This window comes from Chiloscyllium plagiosum, unplaced genomic scaffold, assembly GCF_037043375.1.
Source record: "Chiloscyllium plagiosum isolate Xiang-an unplaced genomic scaffold, Cpla_swu_hap1 HiC_scaffold_28, whole genome shotgun sequence".
Lineage (NCBI taxonomy): Eukaryota > Metazoa > Chordata > Chondrichthyes > Orectolobiformes > Hemiscylliidae > Chiloscyllium > Chiloscyllium plagiosum.
The window spans coordinates 13,854,696-13,872,316 of record NW_028270166.1 but is presented as its reverse complement, the minus strand read 5'-3'; the positions used below and the strand labels follow the sequence as shown (position 1 = coordinate 13,872,316).

Here is a 17,621-nt window from a genome sequence, read left to right as displayed (position 1 = left end):
ATCATTCATGTCAACACTGCTGTGCTTCAAGGAGAGTCTTTGTAACATTTTCTTTATCCTCCCTTAGAAGCTCAGCCATTGGAGAGTTGAGAAAATAGGATAAGATAGGAAAGCCTAGAGGAGAGTTGAGAATTTATTTCATCCAGGGGCTGGTGGCTCTGGAAGTCAATGCCTGAAATGATGGGAGAGGCAGAATGCCTCATTGCATTTCTATAAATGCTTAGATATGCATTTGAAGTGCTGTAAAAGTACAGAGCTAAAGATCAAAAGGTGCATGGCAGGATTAACTAGCTCTCATTCAGATGGACTGAGTGGCCCTCTTTTGGGTCACACGTTTTCTAAATTTCTTCTTGTTTGAAAACGTTCATCATCAGACCTGACCCTCAAATAGTCACAACAGTCAATAGACTCCAGTTTGGAACAGGAAACCAACTCTCTCCCTAAAATAAAACAAAACCATTTAGATGATGGAGATTTGAAACAAAAAAATCAGAAATTGCTGAAGAAACTCAGCAGGTCTGTCAGTTTCTGTGGAGAGAAAGCAGAGTTGCCATTTCCAGTCCAGTGACCCTTCTTCTGAATGATTTAGTTCTAAAGAAGGGTCACTGGACTCAAAACAAAAGTCTGTTTTTTCTCCACAGATGCTGTCAGACGCGCTGAGTTTCTCCAGCAATTTTGTTTCTTGTTGTAGAAACTTTACTATTGACTCTGAGATCGACTGGCTCAGGATGGAAGCTGGAGTTGAGCCTGGCCTGATCTCCAATGCTCAGCGCCATCCTGAAACCGGTAACCAAGGAAACATTTCTCAAATCTCTTTTGTACGAACAAACAGTTTCAGCAGGTGTATTGTTCATTGAAGTAAATTCATCGATTCAGCAGGAAGCAAAATCAGAGAATAGTCTCTTGGATGTGGTGTCACACTTGCTGACACATGTTTTATTGAACAATGTTCTCCCTGAGACTATGATATCGGTGAATTGACCAATTTAGTATCGAGCACTGTGTTTTCATGACAATGGATCATAGCTCAGTATTACCTGGATGTACTGAACTTTTAATTCCAACATTTCTTTAAAAAGGATCACTACAGCCATTTAAATGTGGATGTAAATTCCATGACTGTCTGGAGAGAAACTCTGGAATTCCAATGTGTCAAGGAAGTTTCAGAGAGATGGACCTAAAAGGGAGAAGTGCACTACAAATTGAGCTGTAATCCCAGTTATCCCAGACTGGGAATATGATGGGACAAAAGACAGCAGTCAAGAAAATAGACATGTTTTATGTCTTCCCTCTTTGAGAACACATATGAACAAGGGTAAAAACCAGTTCAGCCCTGGACTGAGAGTGTTCATGGAAGATGGAAAGTACTCATTTCCACTAGCCTGGGTTAAAGCGCTTGTGTGCTGTGATGGTCAAAGTCAAAGAAGCATCAACTAGTCACCCCTGCATTGTAGACAAAGTATTCGATCTCTCTCTGAGTGCAGGAAGGCAGCTAGTCAGCAAACAAGTCAAAAGAAAATAGGAAAAAAGGGATTTCATCTAACCCGCAAATCCAAGAATCTGAAATTGACTGTTCAACTATCAGTGTCCCATTATCTTTGTCTATCAATAGCCCAGAGACTGAAATGTATATCTTTTAATTTTCACCTTATTTTTGGATTCATTTCTCATTTCTAATCTGTATACTGTTCATTTGGTCTGGGAGAAAGATGTCCACAAGGGAGGAGATCATTTATAAATTAGTCTTGTTGCAATCGGCTAAGGGACAGGTGAATAACAAAAGGAAGCCAGCGCATCCATCCTTACTGGGGAGTTTGACGATTTAGGGTATTCTGCCTCAAACCATAAAACTTGGCAAACAACTTCACAATCTATTCAATTCTGGCAAAGGCATCAGTAATTTTCTCACCTAATGCTACTCTTGTTGACTGTTTCTGTTGACTGCCCATACAATTCTCATTCCTGATGAAGGGCTTTTGCCCGAAACGTCAATTTTCCTGCTTCTCGGATGCTGCCTGACCTGCTGAGCTTTTTCAGCACCACTCTCCCAACACCCATATAATGGTCTAACTTGCCTGTTACATTTTCATTGCTGGTCCAAAATTATACCCTATTTCAATGAATGTCACCAGAAGAAAATAATCACAATTCCATGGGTTTCAATAAGTTTGTGTCTGATCTCACTCTTTTTGTGCTAATGTCTCACCTAATATCTAACCATCTTTGACAGCTCTCCAATTTGGATAAGATTTGTCCCACGGTCTATTTTGTTTTTTTTTAATTAAAACTATTCAATGTAAACAGTTTGAAAATACCACTGGCAAAAAACTGACTTTGAAACCTGCTGGTATTTCCTGCTTGGTGAAATTTGGCTAAGAAGTTATAGTCAACTATTTAACTTGTTGAGCTGTCTCAGTGGGATAATTGGGCAGAATTTAATGACTGCATCAAGATATTGCGATTCAGTGTTATGTTTGGATGGAGACTGCTGCACAGTAGGAGTTAATGGGAAGTGGTTTGATGGCCTGATGTCTGTGTGGTTGTCAAATATGCTCAAATCTGGCCTGTGTTGACGTGGAGCTGGCTGTGTGTGTCGTTTGTAGGTTAGTCATTGACCTAACTGTAGACCTCAGCATAAAACAGCTCATTGATTGCAGGAAGCATTCCTACACAAGAAACATGTGTTCCAACTAACCTTTTAAATGCATGGAATCAAACTGTGAATCCCAGAATAGATTAATTGCATTGCTGATCTATCATGAGCTTCTCTCGCACACTCTCTTGGCAACTTCTGTTGAAACAGCTTGCAATTCCCTTCTTTGTTTCACCTCCTGCAATGGATCTGAATGTTATATGTAATTCTCCCAGGGACCATTCCTATAAAATATTGGCATTTCTTGAATGCACAGTCCTTTTCTCCCATGGCGAAGCTGGGCAGGCTGTCAGGCATGTGCATTGATGACAAACACTCTGACCTTCATCAACAGCATATGTGTGCTACTCTGTATGTGGCTACATCCCTATGCATCTGTCAAAGATGTCACTGGCATTGGTCACCTCTTGGACCTGACTTTGGAAGCCATTTCATTAAGTCCATGGGTGAACAAAGGGTTCTGAAGAAGGGTCACTGGAACTGAAATGTTAACTCTGATTTCTCTCCACCGATGTGGAGATTTTCCAGCAATTTTTTTTTGTTTGTTTTTGTTTCATTCTGCCAATCTCTCCCTTGCAAACACTAATCTGTGCTTTTGGAATTGAGGACTTGCATTCCACGTTGGGTTCAAGTCTGACTTGAGGGCCTTGGGTGTAAAATTCAAAGCTGGCATTTCAGTGTATACCAAGGCTCTGCATTCTCTCTGATGCCATCTCTCAGGATGAGACTTTAAACTGAAGCCCCCACCGTCTTGACACTGTTTCAAAGAGGAGAGGAGCTACCCTCCATGTTCAACCCAAAAAATGTCTCTCAACCAACATTGCTTTTTATAATGATTTGATTGCTATCATATAGCTATTTTTTTTACTGTGTGCAAATTGCCAGATTTCCTAAATGTTTCCAATATTACAACAGGGACTGGACTTCAAAAAAGTACCAAATTGACTGTGAAACATTTTGAGACATCAGCAGCATGGTGGCTCAGTGGCTAGCACTGCTGCCTCACAGCACCAGGGACCCAGGTTTTAATCCTGAACCAGCCAATTGAGGATGACCAGGTTTAATTGCAGACCTCAGCTGTGAGTGGTGAATGTAAGCAGTCCAGTGACCTGAGCTCTCTAATTCATGTCAGTGCGGTGAGCAAATGGTCCTGCTTTCCTCTGCTCATCACAACTGCTGGAAACAGGGTTTGGCTTCAGGTCTGAGATGCCCCTGTGCTAACTGATTTGTCTGGCCACATGCACAAAATATGGTCACTCAGGTACACTGCAGTACTCCAGGATGTGTAATTCCCCAACTCCCCTGATCATGGCACACTAAGGAGGCCTTAAATAGCTCAATCTGGCTTTAATACCAAAAAAGATAGAAATAACAAATAGAAGTAATGTGCAAGGATGTGGGGGAGATTGGTATGGAGATATTGATGCTTGTTTGAAGAGCCAGTGCAGGCAGGATGGGGCAAATGGCCTCCATCTCCACCATAACATTTCATAGGTCTTTTGAAATGTGAATGCTAAGATCTGTTTTAAGAAGTCCATGTACAATAAGTCAAATGAAGAGATACCTGAAATACAAGAGCAAAACAAACATTCTAAAAATTGATATCCAGGAAGGAAAATGTCAGCATTACAGCAGTTTCATCAGAGCTGCAAAGCTATAGAGAGCTCGTCTAGAGAGACTGGGGAGGGCAGTAGAACGAGGCCTTGTGGAATGATTGACTGATGTTACAGGTGATGTTACTGTGGATGTGTGAGGATGGCACAAGACTGGTGTATCAGGTTAACAGATCCCCTGGCAGGAAGAGCTACAAGCAGCAGCAGTTCAGAGCTCCAAATATAAGATTTGAAGAGCAGAGTATATCGTCTTTAGTTGCGTGAAAGGCATCCCCACTTTTAATTCTGCCTCACTTAGGGGCCAGCTTTCGTCAGTGGGAATGTTCCCCTCTGTGTCCTCAAGATGGACTGTGCATGTCCCCACCCTCCTGTCCAGGTCTTTATCCCATAATCCAAGACAACATTTCAGTGCAGCATTAAAGGGGTGCTGCATTGTTGGTGATGCCAGTTTTGGGATTAGTTGTTCAATTGTGGCTCTCTCTGCCTTCATAAGTAACATTTGTTCCACAAGCAGAACCACCAAAACTTGAGTTTATTTATCTATTTGCAGTTTGTGTGGACACACTTCTAAAAATGTATTGGTAGTGAAAGGGCTTGGAAAAGATTTAAAGATGTGAGAGGTACTCATTAAATGTATATATAATAATTAAATAGTCGAAAACACTATTTGTATACTGTCTAAAAGTAAATATAAACATACAAATTAAGTAGTCTACATAATGACTAACACATTCTCTAAATGCAGATTCTTTACTTCTGAGTCTCACCTCCTGTTTTGTTCCTTCTGTATTTGATTTGATTTATTATTGTCACATGTACTGAGGTACAGTGAAAAGTTTTTTTTGTTTTGCATGAAGTACAAGCAGATAATACCTTATAAAGTGCATTAGGGTAATATAATGGAGTAAAGAATACAGTGTTACAGCTGCAGAGAAGGAGCACGATGAGTGAGATCAATATTAAATTTAAAATTTGAGAGGTCCATTCAGAAGTCTAATAGCAGCAGTAAAGAAGCTGTTCTGGAATCTGTTGGGATGTGTGTTTTAAGCTTTTTGTATCTTCTGCCCAGTGGAAGAGATTATAACCAGGGTGGGAGGGGTCTTTGATTATAGTATTGGTCAACTGTTTGCACTCTTCATAGTGTTGCCATATTTCCTCTTGCAAGAGAGAAAGAGAAGGAGCAAGCACAAGGTTGAATTGCAATTCTTTTTTTTTAAAGAAAAAAGACTTGCATTCATATAGCACCTTTCATGACCACTCAATGCTACAAAGTGCTTTACAGGCAAAAAAATACTGTTGTTGCATATCACTGTTGTAACGTAGAAAATGAGGCAGCCAGTTTTCACACAACAAGTATCTAAAAACAGCAATGTGATTACAGTCAAATAATTTGTTAATTGAGGGATCAATGAGCCAAGTCTTTGAGATAACTCCCCTACTCTTCAAAATACTGCCATTGGATCTTTTACATCCAATTAAGAAGCAGGGCATCAGTTTAATACCACATCTGAAAGTTGGCAACCCTGGCAGTGCAGCACTCTGCAGTCACATCTCACTAGAGAAATCGATGTTTCAGGCAAAAGCCCTTCATCAGGAATGAGGAATGATGAAGGGCTTTTGCCCAAAATGTTGATTCTGCTGCTTCTAGGGTGTGACTGGCTGTGCTTTTCCAGCACCACACTCCCTGTTCTGCAGCATCTGCAGTCTTCACTTTCAGTCACCTCTCACTGGCCTGAGGCAATCAGAAAATGCACTGAGCACTGCAAACTCGGGTGTGACAGACTGCACTGACAGCATGACTATTTCATGCCAATCGTTCCAATATTGGCAACCGTTTGATGAGGAGCAAGTGTTGGAGTCTGTGTTAAAAGGACAATAATTCATATTGTTTACATTTAAAGAGAGTCATGTTGTCTTAGAATGGAGGTATGTCATGGAATGGTGTCAATTTAGCCAGTTATTGTACAGAATGCCTCATTGAAACCAAAGGAAAGAATATTCAGGCGGAATGTAAAATAAGTAGCTGATATGACAATATGCATTTTTCAACTACCTTCCAAAGTAAACGTCACTCTCAGGGACACTGGCTCATGTTGCGAAGCTGGCCCATTGACATTGGGAGCCAGGGGATTTTCAGTATTGAGCTGCGTGAGAAGCAACAAGGTTCGAAGAGAGAGTACACTGGCACCATACAACTGCATTGGCGCAAGGCCAGCCTCCACAGATCAGACCCATCATATTCGAAAAAAAATCCTTTCATGCCTCAAAGCTACGTGCTCAAAAGACTTAATCCAGTCTGTACCACACGTGTGGGTAAAAGGGTAGAGATGGTAAATTTCCACTAGTTCATTTTATTTTCATATTGATTTTGCTTTTCAGTCCTCATCGCTACTGTGTTGAGGTGAGTAGACATCTAATGAAGATTGGATTTTCTGTAAAAGGGAACAATTAAATATAATGATGAAGCAATTTTTTTGTAGGCTGCTCTAGCTGATTGTCTCCGTGTAGTGTTCACCACCAGCCTGTCCACTAGTGAGAATTTCAATGTCCTTTGGCTCTCCACAGTATATGGAGCACTTTTACAAGGATAATTGATGCCTTTGGCCACATATTCTTAACACAAAATTACATTCCAGCAGGTTTTCATTTCATTAAAACCACCCTGTGTATCTTTCTTCTTTACCTTTTTTGACATGCTGTCTCTTCTTGATCGTCCTTTACCTTGTGATAGGTTAGAAAATTCGACTGAATTTAATTTCCCAAACCTCCTTGAATTCCCCTCCAGCGTTTCTTTCTCCATCTTAAATTCCAATTGGGAAGGCTGACAACTGATAACCAGGAATTGAAAAGTTTTGTGATTCTTCAAGATTAATCATTCACAGGCACACTGAGGAAATTTGATCAAATTCTGTTGACTGTACTCCTGTGAAGCAACTTGAGACATGTTACTGCAGTAAAGATGCTTTATAAATGCATGTAGTTGTTATTTTGGTCGACTGACTACTCTGTGTTAATACACTCCAGGCCATACACAAATTCCTGTGCTTTCTGGTAATTAGGTTGAGTGACAGCTTTGATAGATAAAACCTTTACAATATGATAAATAAAATATCTGATAGATGTAAAAATATGGAAATTAGCCGTAGTCAGTAAAGGACCACTGGAATCTCCCTCCAGTAGAGAGAGAGCGAATTGGCTATATAGTTTGAAAGGCATTGCTCCACATCAAGCCTGGGGAAGAGGAAAGGGGAAGATTGCATGAACCATCAGAAAACCAGACTACCATCTCCTAGTATTAGAAATGCAAGTCATTGGGCTATATAGCACAGAAACAGACCCTTCGGTCCAACTCATCCATGCTGACAAACTGAGTTAGTCCTATTTATCTCCTTTTCTCCCATGTCTCTCTAAATCTTTCCTACTCACGTGCCTGTCCAAATGTCTTTTAAAGGTTGTAACTGTACCTGCATCGACAACTTCCTTTCAATGGTCAACCAGAAGAGCTCCAGCATTGATTGAGAGAGGGTGATACTCACTGGACTTTATACAGGAGGTCCGGGTCCAAGTCCCACCTGCTCAAGCGGTTTGCAATAACATCTTTGAATAGGTTGATCAGAAAAATAGGTTAAATGAAACAAACTTAAGAGCAGGTTCCTTCCAGGAAAAAGGAGGAGCTGGGTCCTAGTTTCCATTACATTGGGCTTTGCATGTACATTTCTAATTGGCTACATGGATGATTCACTAGTGGACGTGCACTTGTGGATATCTAAAAAAAAGAGCAGGTTCCCCTTCTTCCCCCTTCTAATTCAATTTTAATTTAATCTCCCACTTCTCTTCTGACTCCCCCTATTGTTGGACTGCCTTTGGTGGATAGTGCTTGTCACCTGAGATTTATATTAGTGGCAGGGTTATTGTTGGAGGTTTATTTATATATAAAATAAAGAGCTGGGTCCATTTATGCACCATCACCTCCAAATATCATAACACCTCTGATAACAGGTTAATCAGAAAAGAAAAGGCTGGGCCCCACCTCTCTTCTGTACCTACATCTGCCCAGGTGTCCTTGGAGAGGGAGCAGTGTCCATCGGTGCCCTCCAAGCATTTAGAGAGATGGGCACTGCAGGAGCTGGGTTCCGTTATTCCAACAAATCCTTCCACCATCATCACCAGCAACCTCGACTGGATTGAATTCCCCTCTTGCTGATTTTAATTACTTTATTGTTACACAGGGAGTATTGGTTTGGGTAATTGGGTGACTTGTTGATGGGTTATCAAAGTAAAAATAATAAAAAGAGCTGAATCCTTCACCCTGGGTGAGCACTGTTTATAACTTCTTGATTGAATATTTTGTTACTTTGGTGGATCTATTTAACAAAAATACCTGGTTTGTAATTTGTTATTTGTAAATTTGGCAATGTTTATATATATATATATATATATATATATATATATACATATATACACTCACAAAGCTGGTTTCTTAGTTTATTATTTGCAGCTGTGGCAATGGCTTTATTTTATATTGAAAAAGAGAGCTGAATTCTTCCCAGTGGTGACAGAGCAAGGGTTCAGGAGGGAAAGGTAGAAACTGGTGTTTGTGCTAAACTATAGATTTACAATAAAGCCCTTGTAAAGCTCTGAAAAGCTATTGCTGCCCAATTCAACATATGGATATCAATCTATTAAACACAATTGTAGAATTTAATCAATATGAATACTGTTAACCAGCAGCTTTGATTTAAAAAAAAACTATTTTACGAGGACTAACACCTCTCCTGTTGTAATCATTGCAGTCTCTGATTCAAATCACATGGAAGAACAGCTATTGGCATGGAAAATCTCAAGCTAAATGCATTGGGAAGTCTAAACCATGCATATTTCCAATTCCTACAAAGAACAATTGTCAACAAATTGTGGATTCACAGGTTACCCAGAGATGAATATGTGTGAACACAGCGTGTTGTGTATACTGGCAAAGCCTTCAACTTGTGCAATCACTTGTGCCAGCATTAACAGTAAAGGTGTAATGTAAATGCAAGTTGTTGATCTTGGCATGATAATAATGCGCAGTGTGTTCCAAGCTCTGAAATCTGTAACTCAAATAATAACAGCTTCACCGAAAATCATAAAACCATAGTTTACACGCAGAAAGAGCCATTTGAACCTCTTGGCTCTTGTGTAGCTCTTTTCTAGATTGAAAGAAAATTAATCTCAGAATCAAGGAATTGTTGCCGAGTGAAAGGAGGCTATTTGGCCCATCGTACCTGCATCCTGTCTTTTCACTGTATCCTTGCCCATCATTTCTATCCAAGTGGTCATCTCATGCCCTCTTGAATGCCTCATTTATCCTGCCTTCATGACGTTTCCTGGCAGTACATCCCATATCCTTACCATTGCTATGTGGAAAAGTTATTCTTCCTTTGTTTGCACATCTTTTTAAATCTATAGCTTCTCGTTCTCATTTTTTCTCTTAATGAGTGGGAACAGCTTCTCCCTACCTACTTGAACCAGCCCATTCATGGTTTTGAAAATCTCAAATAAATCACCTCTCAGTTTTCTTCTCTGCAAGGAGAACATCCCAAGTTCTTCAGAGAAGAAGGCCAATGTGACAGCCAGGTTTGGTCCATAGGCCTGTAGCAGCCTCAGCTTCATTCAAAATTGCCACTTCTTTAATATCAATTTAAAATTGATGACCCCTTCCACTTTCCAAATGAAATAAACTTCCATTACATTTTCACTTGATTTCCTCTATTCCAACGCAAATAGTCCCAATCTCCTACCCTTCTTCAAACGGACCCAGAACCGGTCCCTGTGGAACACCATTGGTCACAGGCCTCCAGTCCAAAAGCAACCCTCTACAGTTACTCTGTCTCCTGCTGTTGAACCAATTATGTATCCAATTGGCTAGCTCACCCTGAAACCCATGAGACCTAATGTTACTAATTAGTCTACCATGCGAACCTTGTCAAACGCCTTTCTAAAATCCAAATAAACAACGTCTACTGCTCTGCCATCATCAATCTTTTTGTTAACTTCCTTAAAAAACTCAATCAAGCTTGTAAGACACAATTTTCCTCACACAAAACCATGCTGACTAGCCCTAGTCAATTTTTGCCTCTCTATAATCACCTCTAACAATTTACCCACAACCAACGTCAGATTTGCTCACTAACAATCTGGAAATAAAAGTTTAATGATGACCATGAAACAGTTGTCAATTGTCAGAAAAACCCATCTGGTTTACAAGGAAGGAAATCTGCCATTCTTTCCTGGTCTGGCTTACATGTGACTCCACACCCACAGAAATGTGTTGACTCTTAGCTGTCCTCCTGGCAATTAGGGATGGGCAATAAATGTTGGTCCAGCCAGTGATGCCCACATCCCATGTTGGCTTTAAAAAAAGCATGTTGCTATGCAGCCTGTTCATAATCAGTTAAACTACATGCAGCACTGCTCCAGGTATGTACCAACACTGGCTTAAGGTTAATCTCCAGAATTATTAAGAATGTAGAAAAGGAAAATAATTTGCAGAAACATGTGGAGGAAGGAGACAGTGATAGTATTTCTAAAGGAGAGACAGAGACAGAGGGAGAGAGAGAGAGAGACAGACAAACAGACAATGGGCCAGATTCTCTCCTGTGGGTTTTTCTGGTTTTGGAATGCAATGTTAAAACAAGGATGTGGGAGGCTTTATTAATTAAACAAGTCATTAACGTGTATAAGGGAATGATTCTGAAGGGATAATGTTCATGGTACATTGGCCATCCATTCTACTGATGTCACCAACAATTTGTGGGGTGGAAACTAATGTTATGGATCAGAGCAAACCCCCTCAAAATATATCAAGAGGTAGTAGACACCCTAACTTTTATCTTTCTCAGAGGCACGTGCAAGTCGCTGCATTCCAGATGTGATTCAGTTGGTTACACTACTAAGCTTTAAGATTTCATTCTTACACCAACACCGACAGAATGATTCTAGCAGCAAAGAGAGAACTCACATTTTTGCAGAAGCAGACAGAGAGCTGTATCCAGAGCTTCAATTCCAAACTTCAACAATTAATAACCCTCGGCTGTTCTGTAAAAGGTGATGGTTAGCTGCCTTCTTGAATCACTGAGTGAAGTTTAGTCCATGTGCTGTCGGTAAACCCACAATTCTTTTAGGGAAGGAGTTTATGACTTTGACCCACCCACAGTGAAGGAACAGCAATATATCTCCATGTTAGGACAGTAAATGGCTTGGAGGGGAACTTGCAGGTATTGATATTCCCAAGACCCTGCTTGCCCTTTTAGATGGGTTTGGAAAGTGCTATCTAATCAATCTTGGTGAATGTATGCGGTGCATCTTGTAGATAGTACACACTGCTGCTACTGAGCATCGGTGGTGAAGGGAGTGGATGCGATGTCAATCAAGTGGACTGTTTTGTCCTGGATAGTGTCAAGTTTCTTGAGTGTTGTTGGAACTGCAATCATCCAGGCAAGTAGGGAGTATTCCGTCACACTCCTGACTTTTGGAAGATGGTGGACGGGCTTTGGGGAGTCAGGAGGTAAGTTACAAGCTGCAGGATTCCTCTGACCTGCTCTGTAGCCACTGTGTTTATATGGTGGGTCCAATTGAGATTCTGGCCAATGGAAACCTCCACAATGTTGACACTGGGAGCACTCAGTGATGGTGATGCTGTTTGGTGTGATGGAAGTTATGTTCTCTTGATGCTAAGTACTGGAGATCTTTGCCACATGGCTGAAGCAGCATTTTATAGCCAGTAAGGGATTTGTAGCGTTATCCCAACCCGGAGCAGCGGCTTCTCCCAATTTGCCAGAGGATTTCAACAAGGTAACCTTATTTGTCTTGGAGTCTCACAGAAGTGGTTTATTTTCTTCACATCCAAAGATGTAGCTGTGTCAAAACGTCTCAAAATCTGACTCAGGAAACCATAGACCCATTATAGAGCTGCAAACATTTTGACCCAGACTCACTTTGGGGGTCGTAACATCCCACACAGACTGATCTTTCTTTCCCCTCCAAAAGAAAGAGATTTAATCAGCAGGAATTTTTTAAAAACGTATGACGGCCAATGGGCCAACAATGACTAGGAAGGTCATTTCACTGACTTCCTCCATTCTTCAGTGTATTTTACCTATTGAGTCTCACAGACCAAGTGGAAATCACTACTCTGTGTTAACCTAAATAATTCAGAGTATCAGTAAGATTTTTCTGAAATGAATAGCAAGGAGAGGGAAGAAAAAGGTCTACCAGAGTCTTTAGTTGTCACCACTACCGAAAAATATTTAAACGTACACGTGCATAACTTTTAAATGTGCTCCCTATCATTTAAAATTGTCACCAAAATGATTGGAAAAGATAAGTCAGATGTTAATACAACAAAATAGAATCGCTATTCAAAACAACCAGCACAGGCTCAATAGGCCAAGTGGCCTCATTTTGATTTTATGAATCTATAATTTCAACGCAGTGTTGAGTTTAAAGACACACAGTTTAGTGGACAGTAAACAAACTTATTGGAGCTGTTTTAATGTTGTGAGTAATCAGACATTTCACACCCACAACCTCCTGGCATTAAACACACGTGGTCACGGAGAGGGATTTTCAGTAACTGCACAATTCATTTGCTGGTGAGTAGAGTCTCAGCAACAGTCTCCCACTGTGTGGTTTATCCTTTCTGAAGCAATTTGTACTCAGGCAAACTCCAGCCTGCAGCTCAATTTGGCCACAGCCCACATCGTGAGATATGAAAGGTGCCTTCTGATTCTGAGAGCAACAAAGTGTTCCATGAAAAGAAGGTTGTCCACATGCAACTCCAGTAAAAATCATACTCCTGACATTTTCCAAAAGTTGCAAATCTTTCAGAAATATGTATCTTCTGCCTGGGATAAGAATGCAGAGAGGCATTGTTTAGAAATGTATGCCTCGGAGGCAGTAGCTATGTATTTTATTACAGTTCTTGGCCAAATGTTAGAATGTAAGTGATTTCCCTGATGGAAGTAAAATATTATGAAGTGATTAAAATATAGGATGTCAGAATCGAGGTAGGGTTCACATTTCTGAGGCTCTTTCCAAAGAATGTTTTTTTTTATTTTTTTTATTTCTATGTATACATTGTGATCTTTTTTCTCCTAAAATGCTCTTATTTAATAACACAGCTTCCAAAAGGCATATGTAGTAACATTGTGCCTGGCATATATCTCAGCGTCAACCTGCATTATACATTCTGTGAAAACTGACGAAATGTATAAACTCTTCTTAGCCACGGAAGTTCAAAATCTCAGTGAGTGAAAACCTTTTGACCAAAAGTGTTCCAAAGCTACAATATGTTGGTATCAGTGTTTCTCAGATCTGACTGCACAATTTTTCAGCAAGAACATTCAAACTAGAAGTGTGCATCAGGAAGTGGAAGGAGCTGTTCAGAGTTGCAAAGGTGGCGAAAAAGACCATAAATAAGGCAAGCAAAGCATCAAGAATCCATTACAAAAGGAATAGAAAAGCAGAGATGTATGAGGAATGTAGAGGACTTCGCTTAGAAACATTGGGGGCCAAGGCTTTGCAAAGGAGACTTGTATCACAAGTCAGGAGAGTTCTGTCCCATTAAGGAGGTTTCAATTCACATTTTCATCCTGGTTTGGTGGGAGTGGGTTGAGTCAGGTCTACTGCCTGGGAGGCAAGCTTGCGCCTCAATGAAATTAGGCAGGTGACAAATCTGACATTTTAAAGCACCCATCTGTCTTTACTAGGACATTGACCCTAGTGAAACACTTTGTTGCTCTCAGAATCAGAAGGCACCTTTCATATCTCACAATGCGGCCTGTGGCCAAACTGGGCTGCAGGCTCAAGTTTGCCTGAGTACAAATTGCTTCAGAAAGGATAAACCACGCAGTGGGAAACTGTTACTCACTCTACTCACCAGCAAATGAATTGTGCAGTTACTGAAAATTTAATGATGTCAGGCAGTCAAACCCTTACCCAAACTCTAGCCCCCACCCACCAATACCCTACATGGACTGCTGTGCAAATTGGGCTAGATTTTGAACAAGTATGTCAACTCAAACCTGGCCTTCAGGTACTTCAGGCTAACAACAGCAACAGAATAGTATTCAACCATAATCTAGAAACTCCTATCCAAACATGACCACCACTCTCCCGTTACTAGCAAGCTGAGAGAACTAACGCTGGGTCAGTGAAGACTGCAGGAGGACAGGCTATAAGCAACGTCAGTCATACCTAACAATGCGGGGTCAAACTGTGATGTTACAACACAGAACTATTTTCCAGCTGAACTGTAGAAGCAGCATAAAATAAACAGGGCTAAGTTATCCTGTAAATAATGAATCAGATCTAAACCATCTTGTGGGTAACCACATAGGCAGCGCAAACAAGCGGTTCAAAAATGGGTTCTTACACAATATTAGAAGCGTCAATCCCATAAAGCTTTCCTTACTCTCTACAAGTCTATAGACTTTGTTTGCTGAGATCAGATTGATTTATTCATTTTTGGAGCTCAGCCAAGCATTCAAAATGAGGCCACCTAGCAACTGTATCAACAAAATGTGGATAAGCAGATGGTCTCATTATGGAATGCCTGCCTTGAGTGAACAATAGTGTTGCATGTTAGCTTACACCCTTAGCCGTCACTGGTGAAAATTCCTGGAAGTATGAATAGGGTCCTAGGATTTGGGCACTACCCTCAAATTTCAAATACCAAGTCAGTCCACACAGTGAGATTAACTACCTTGGAGATGTACGCTCTCCATATTATAAAGAATGATTTTGCCATTCTGGTGAGAGAATGATTTCTAAAACAAAAACACGTTCACTCATCAGAAACAATTCAATAGGTTGAGCATTCTTTATATAAAAGAGAAAACAGAAAGATGATAGAGATATTTGCAGGGGCACCAGAATTACATGAAGCTAAAACTAAATTAAAATCCTCAGTCACTGCTGTTCAGCTGGACTCCACACTGTGATAAGGAAGATTCACTACCACAATCCTTCTCTTAGGTTTGGAACTACACTGCTTGTTTTGCCTAGCTAGACTAGAAAACCACTTGGTAGTCTAATGAGAAAGGCTCTTGTCTTAAAACAAACTGTAGTTTATTGCATGATAATAATCTGATACAAGTTACGCTTGTATTATAAACACAGTGTTTATAATAATGAGGCAATCTAGACAGTGGGTCTGTCTCCTTCAAGCTCCAGAGCAGTTCTCCTTTCCTCAACCAAGGCCTTATCATCAGTTTGGGTGGAGCTTAATGTCGTCTTCAGCATTAACCCTTTCAGAACTATTACCTTATACAATACTCAGGACTGTGAATTCAAGTTGGTCAGTTATGATTCAACAGGAAATTCAGGAGAAACCTATTCAACCACAGAGTGGTTAGAACTCGAAACTTATTACATAAATCACATAGATGCATCTACGGAGAATATGGATATTTACATGAGGAAGGATGAATTGAAGAAGCTAAATGAACTATTAGGAACGAGATGGATTTGGAGCGTAAACACCAGCATGCAATAGATGGGCCAAATGGTCTGTTTCTGTGAGCAAATTCTGTGTAACAACTTAAGTAATGTTCAAATTTTATAAGTGATTGAGCTTTTTTTTCCTCTAACCCTTTTGACCTTTTAGATGATCACTCGAATTTTATTCTGCCTCCAATCTAAAAAGTGAGTAGTTTCTCTGAGCAGGCGTCCATCTCGTGAAGCAATGACTTCGGGCAATGTTGGTCAACTCTCTGTGAGACAGAGGGGGCATGGAAAATAGACTGTAAAATATTGCCAAATGGTTGTTAATTCTCAAGTAGAAATTGGTTAGTCTTCCTTCTCTTTGATGTTTTCATTCATAAGTTGCATTTCCTTTCAGGGATTAGCTCCCAACAATGACGACACAGAGACAACCGGCCAATAGTCATGAATTGAAAGAATTTGACAACGTGAAGGAATCAATCACTGACATCATTAACCAACTCCAAGACATTGATCCAAGCCGTCTCTCCTTTTCTCCATTTTTGGATCTGGACACCCAGATTACCTTAGCACCTATCTCAGATAGCCCTGAGTCATCAGTGGAAGAACTTCACTCCCTGTCTGATGAAAATATTGGGCACTTAACTGAATCTCTTACACAAACCAAAAGGCAGCAGTGCAGTGAAGTCCAACAGAAGGTGATGAACCATCAGACCATGCAGAAAGGCGGGAGTTTGAATATGATTAATATAGAGCTGGTCAAAAATCACACACTTCCATGCACAGAAGCCAAGAACAAGGAAGCAGACAATGTGTCTCTTATCATCACCAGGGAAACCTCATTTCTGACCGATGAGAAAGTATCTTTCTCGGAGCCGTCATCTCCCAGCGAAGCAAGAACATTTCCTCCTCAGAATTTCATTGCCAAGGTGGCAGAAGAGAACTTAGGAGTGCTGGAGAAGTCACATAAGTTCACCAGCCAGGCTTCAGAGATCCAGCCATTGCTAGGCCCATCGCCTGACACCGAGACCATTGACCTGATTTCGAGTGACTCTGAGCGCAACGCGTCAGCCGAGTCCTCACACAAGGAAGTGACGACAGCAGTCAAAGGAAGTAAGAAATGCTGCCCATGCTGTCAGTACTGCTCCACTTCTCACCTTAAAGCGATATCATCTGTCTTTGTTGCTCTGATTTTTATACCTTGGATCCTCTATGGCCTTTATTTGTTTGTGCCTTTCGATCCACCACCCTGTCCAGATCTAACGAGTCGAATGACATTTACACTACGTTGCAATGTAATCGCAATAGCACCAGTTTTATTTGGTAAGCAAATTTTTTTGTTATCCTTTGTATCAAGAAATAATGATCGATTTTTTTTTCCAACAGTTCTCCAATTCTTATCAAGTTAGATGCAACCACATACTGGTCCTACAGTTTCCTAGTTCTGTAACTCACTCCTGACCACTTCTTATTTATGAGCCCTGCAATGCATGAGGCCAATTTTTACAGGGAGGACGCAGAAGAGCCTAAAGGGTCAGAATAATATGTGCCCTCTCACTCTTAATGGCATGGCTTCCTGATGCACTTTGTAGGTTCAACTCCCACTGGTAATTGGTAGGGCCAAGAATAGGGGCCTATGTTCAGGAGGGTCATGGGGCTGGAAGCCTGTGATTGAGGTGACTGAGGGTGTGGGGGAAGAGAGTTGAAGATGGGTGCTTGGGAAGATTGAATGTTCCTTTCAGTAGAAGAAACTGCAACTCATCCAAGCCCACGAGGAGTGCAACTTGGAGCGCTGATACCACTTACCTCCATTTTCCTGCCACACTTCCTTCAGAAACCTGGATCGCACCAAGTAATTTCTATTTGCATTT

The 17,621-nt window shown here is 40.7% G+C and overlaps 1 protein-coding gene across 3 annotated transcripts in view; it reads left to right on the top strand.

Moving 5' to 3' along the window:
• Window positions 1-17,621, top strand: part of LOC122565389 (uncharacterized) — a 132,211-nt gene that overhangs the window by 76,193 nt on the left and 38,397 nt on the right. For all 3 annotated transcript variants that reach the window (XM_043721322.2, XM_043721325.2, XM_043721321.2), the window contains exon 2: window positions 16,148-17,073. In XM_043721322.2, coding sequence (XP_043577257.1) covers window positions 16,164-17,073 — 910 coding nt within the window. In that variant the 5' untranslated portion in view covers window positions 16,148-16,163. The remainder of the gene's footprint in view (window positions 1-16,147; window positions 17,074-17,621) is intronic.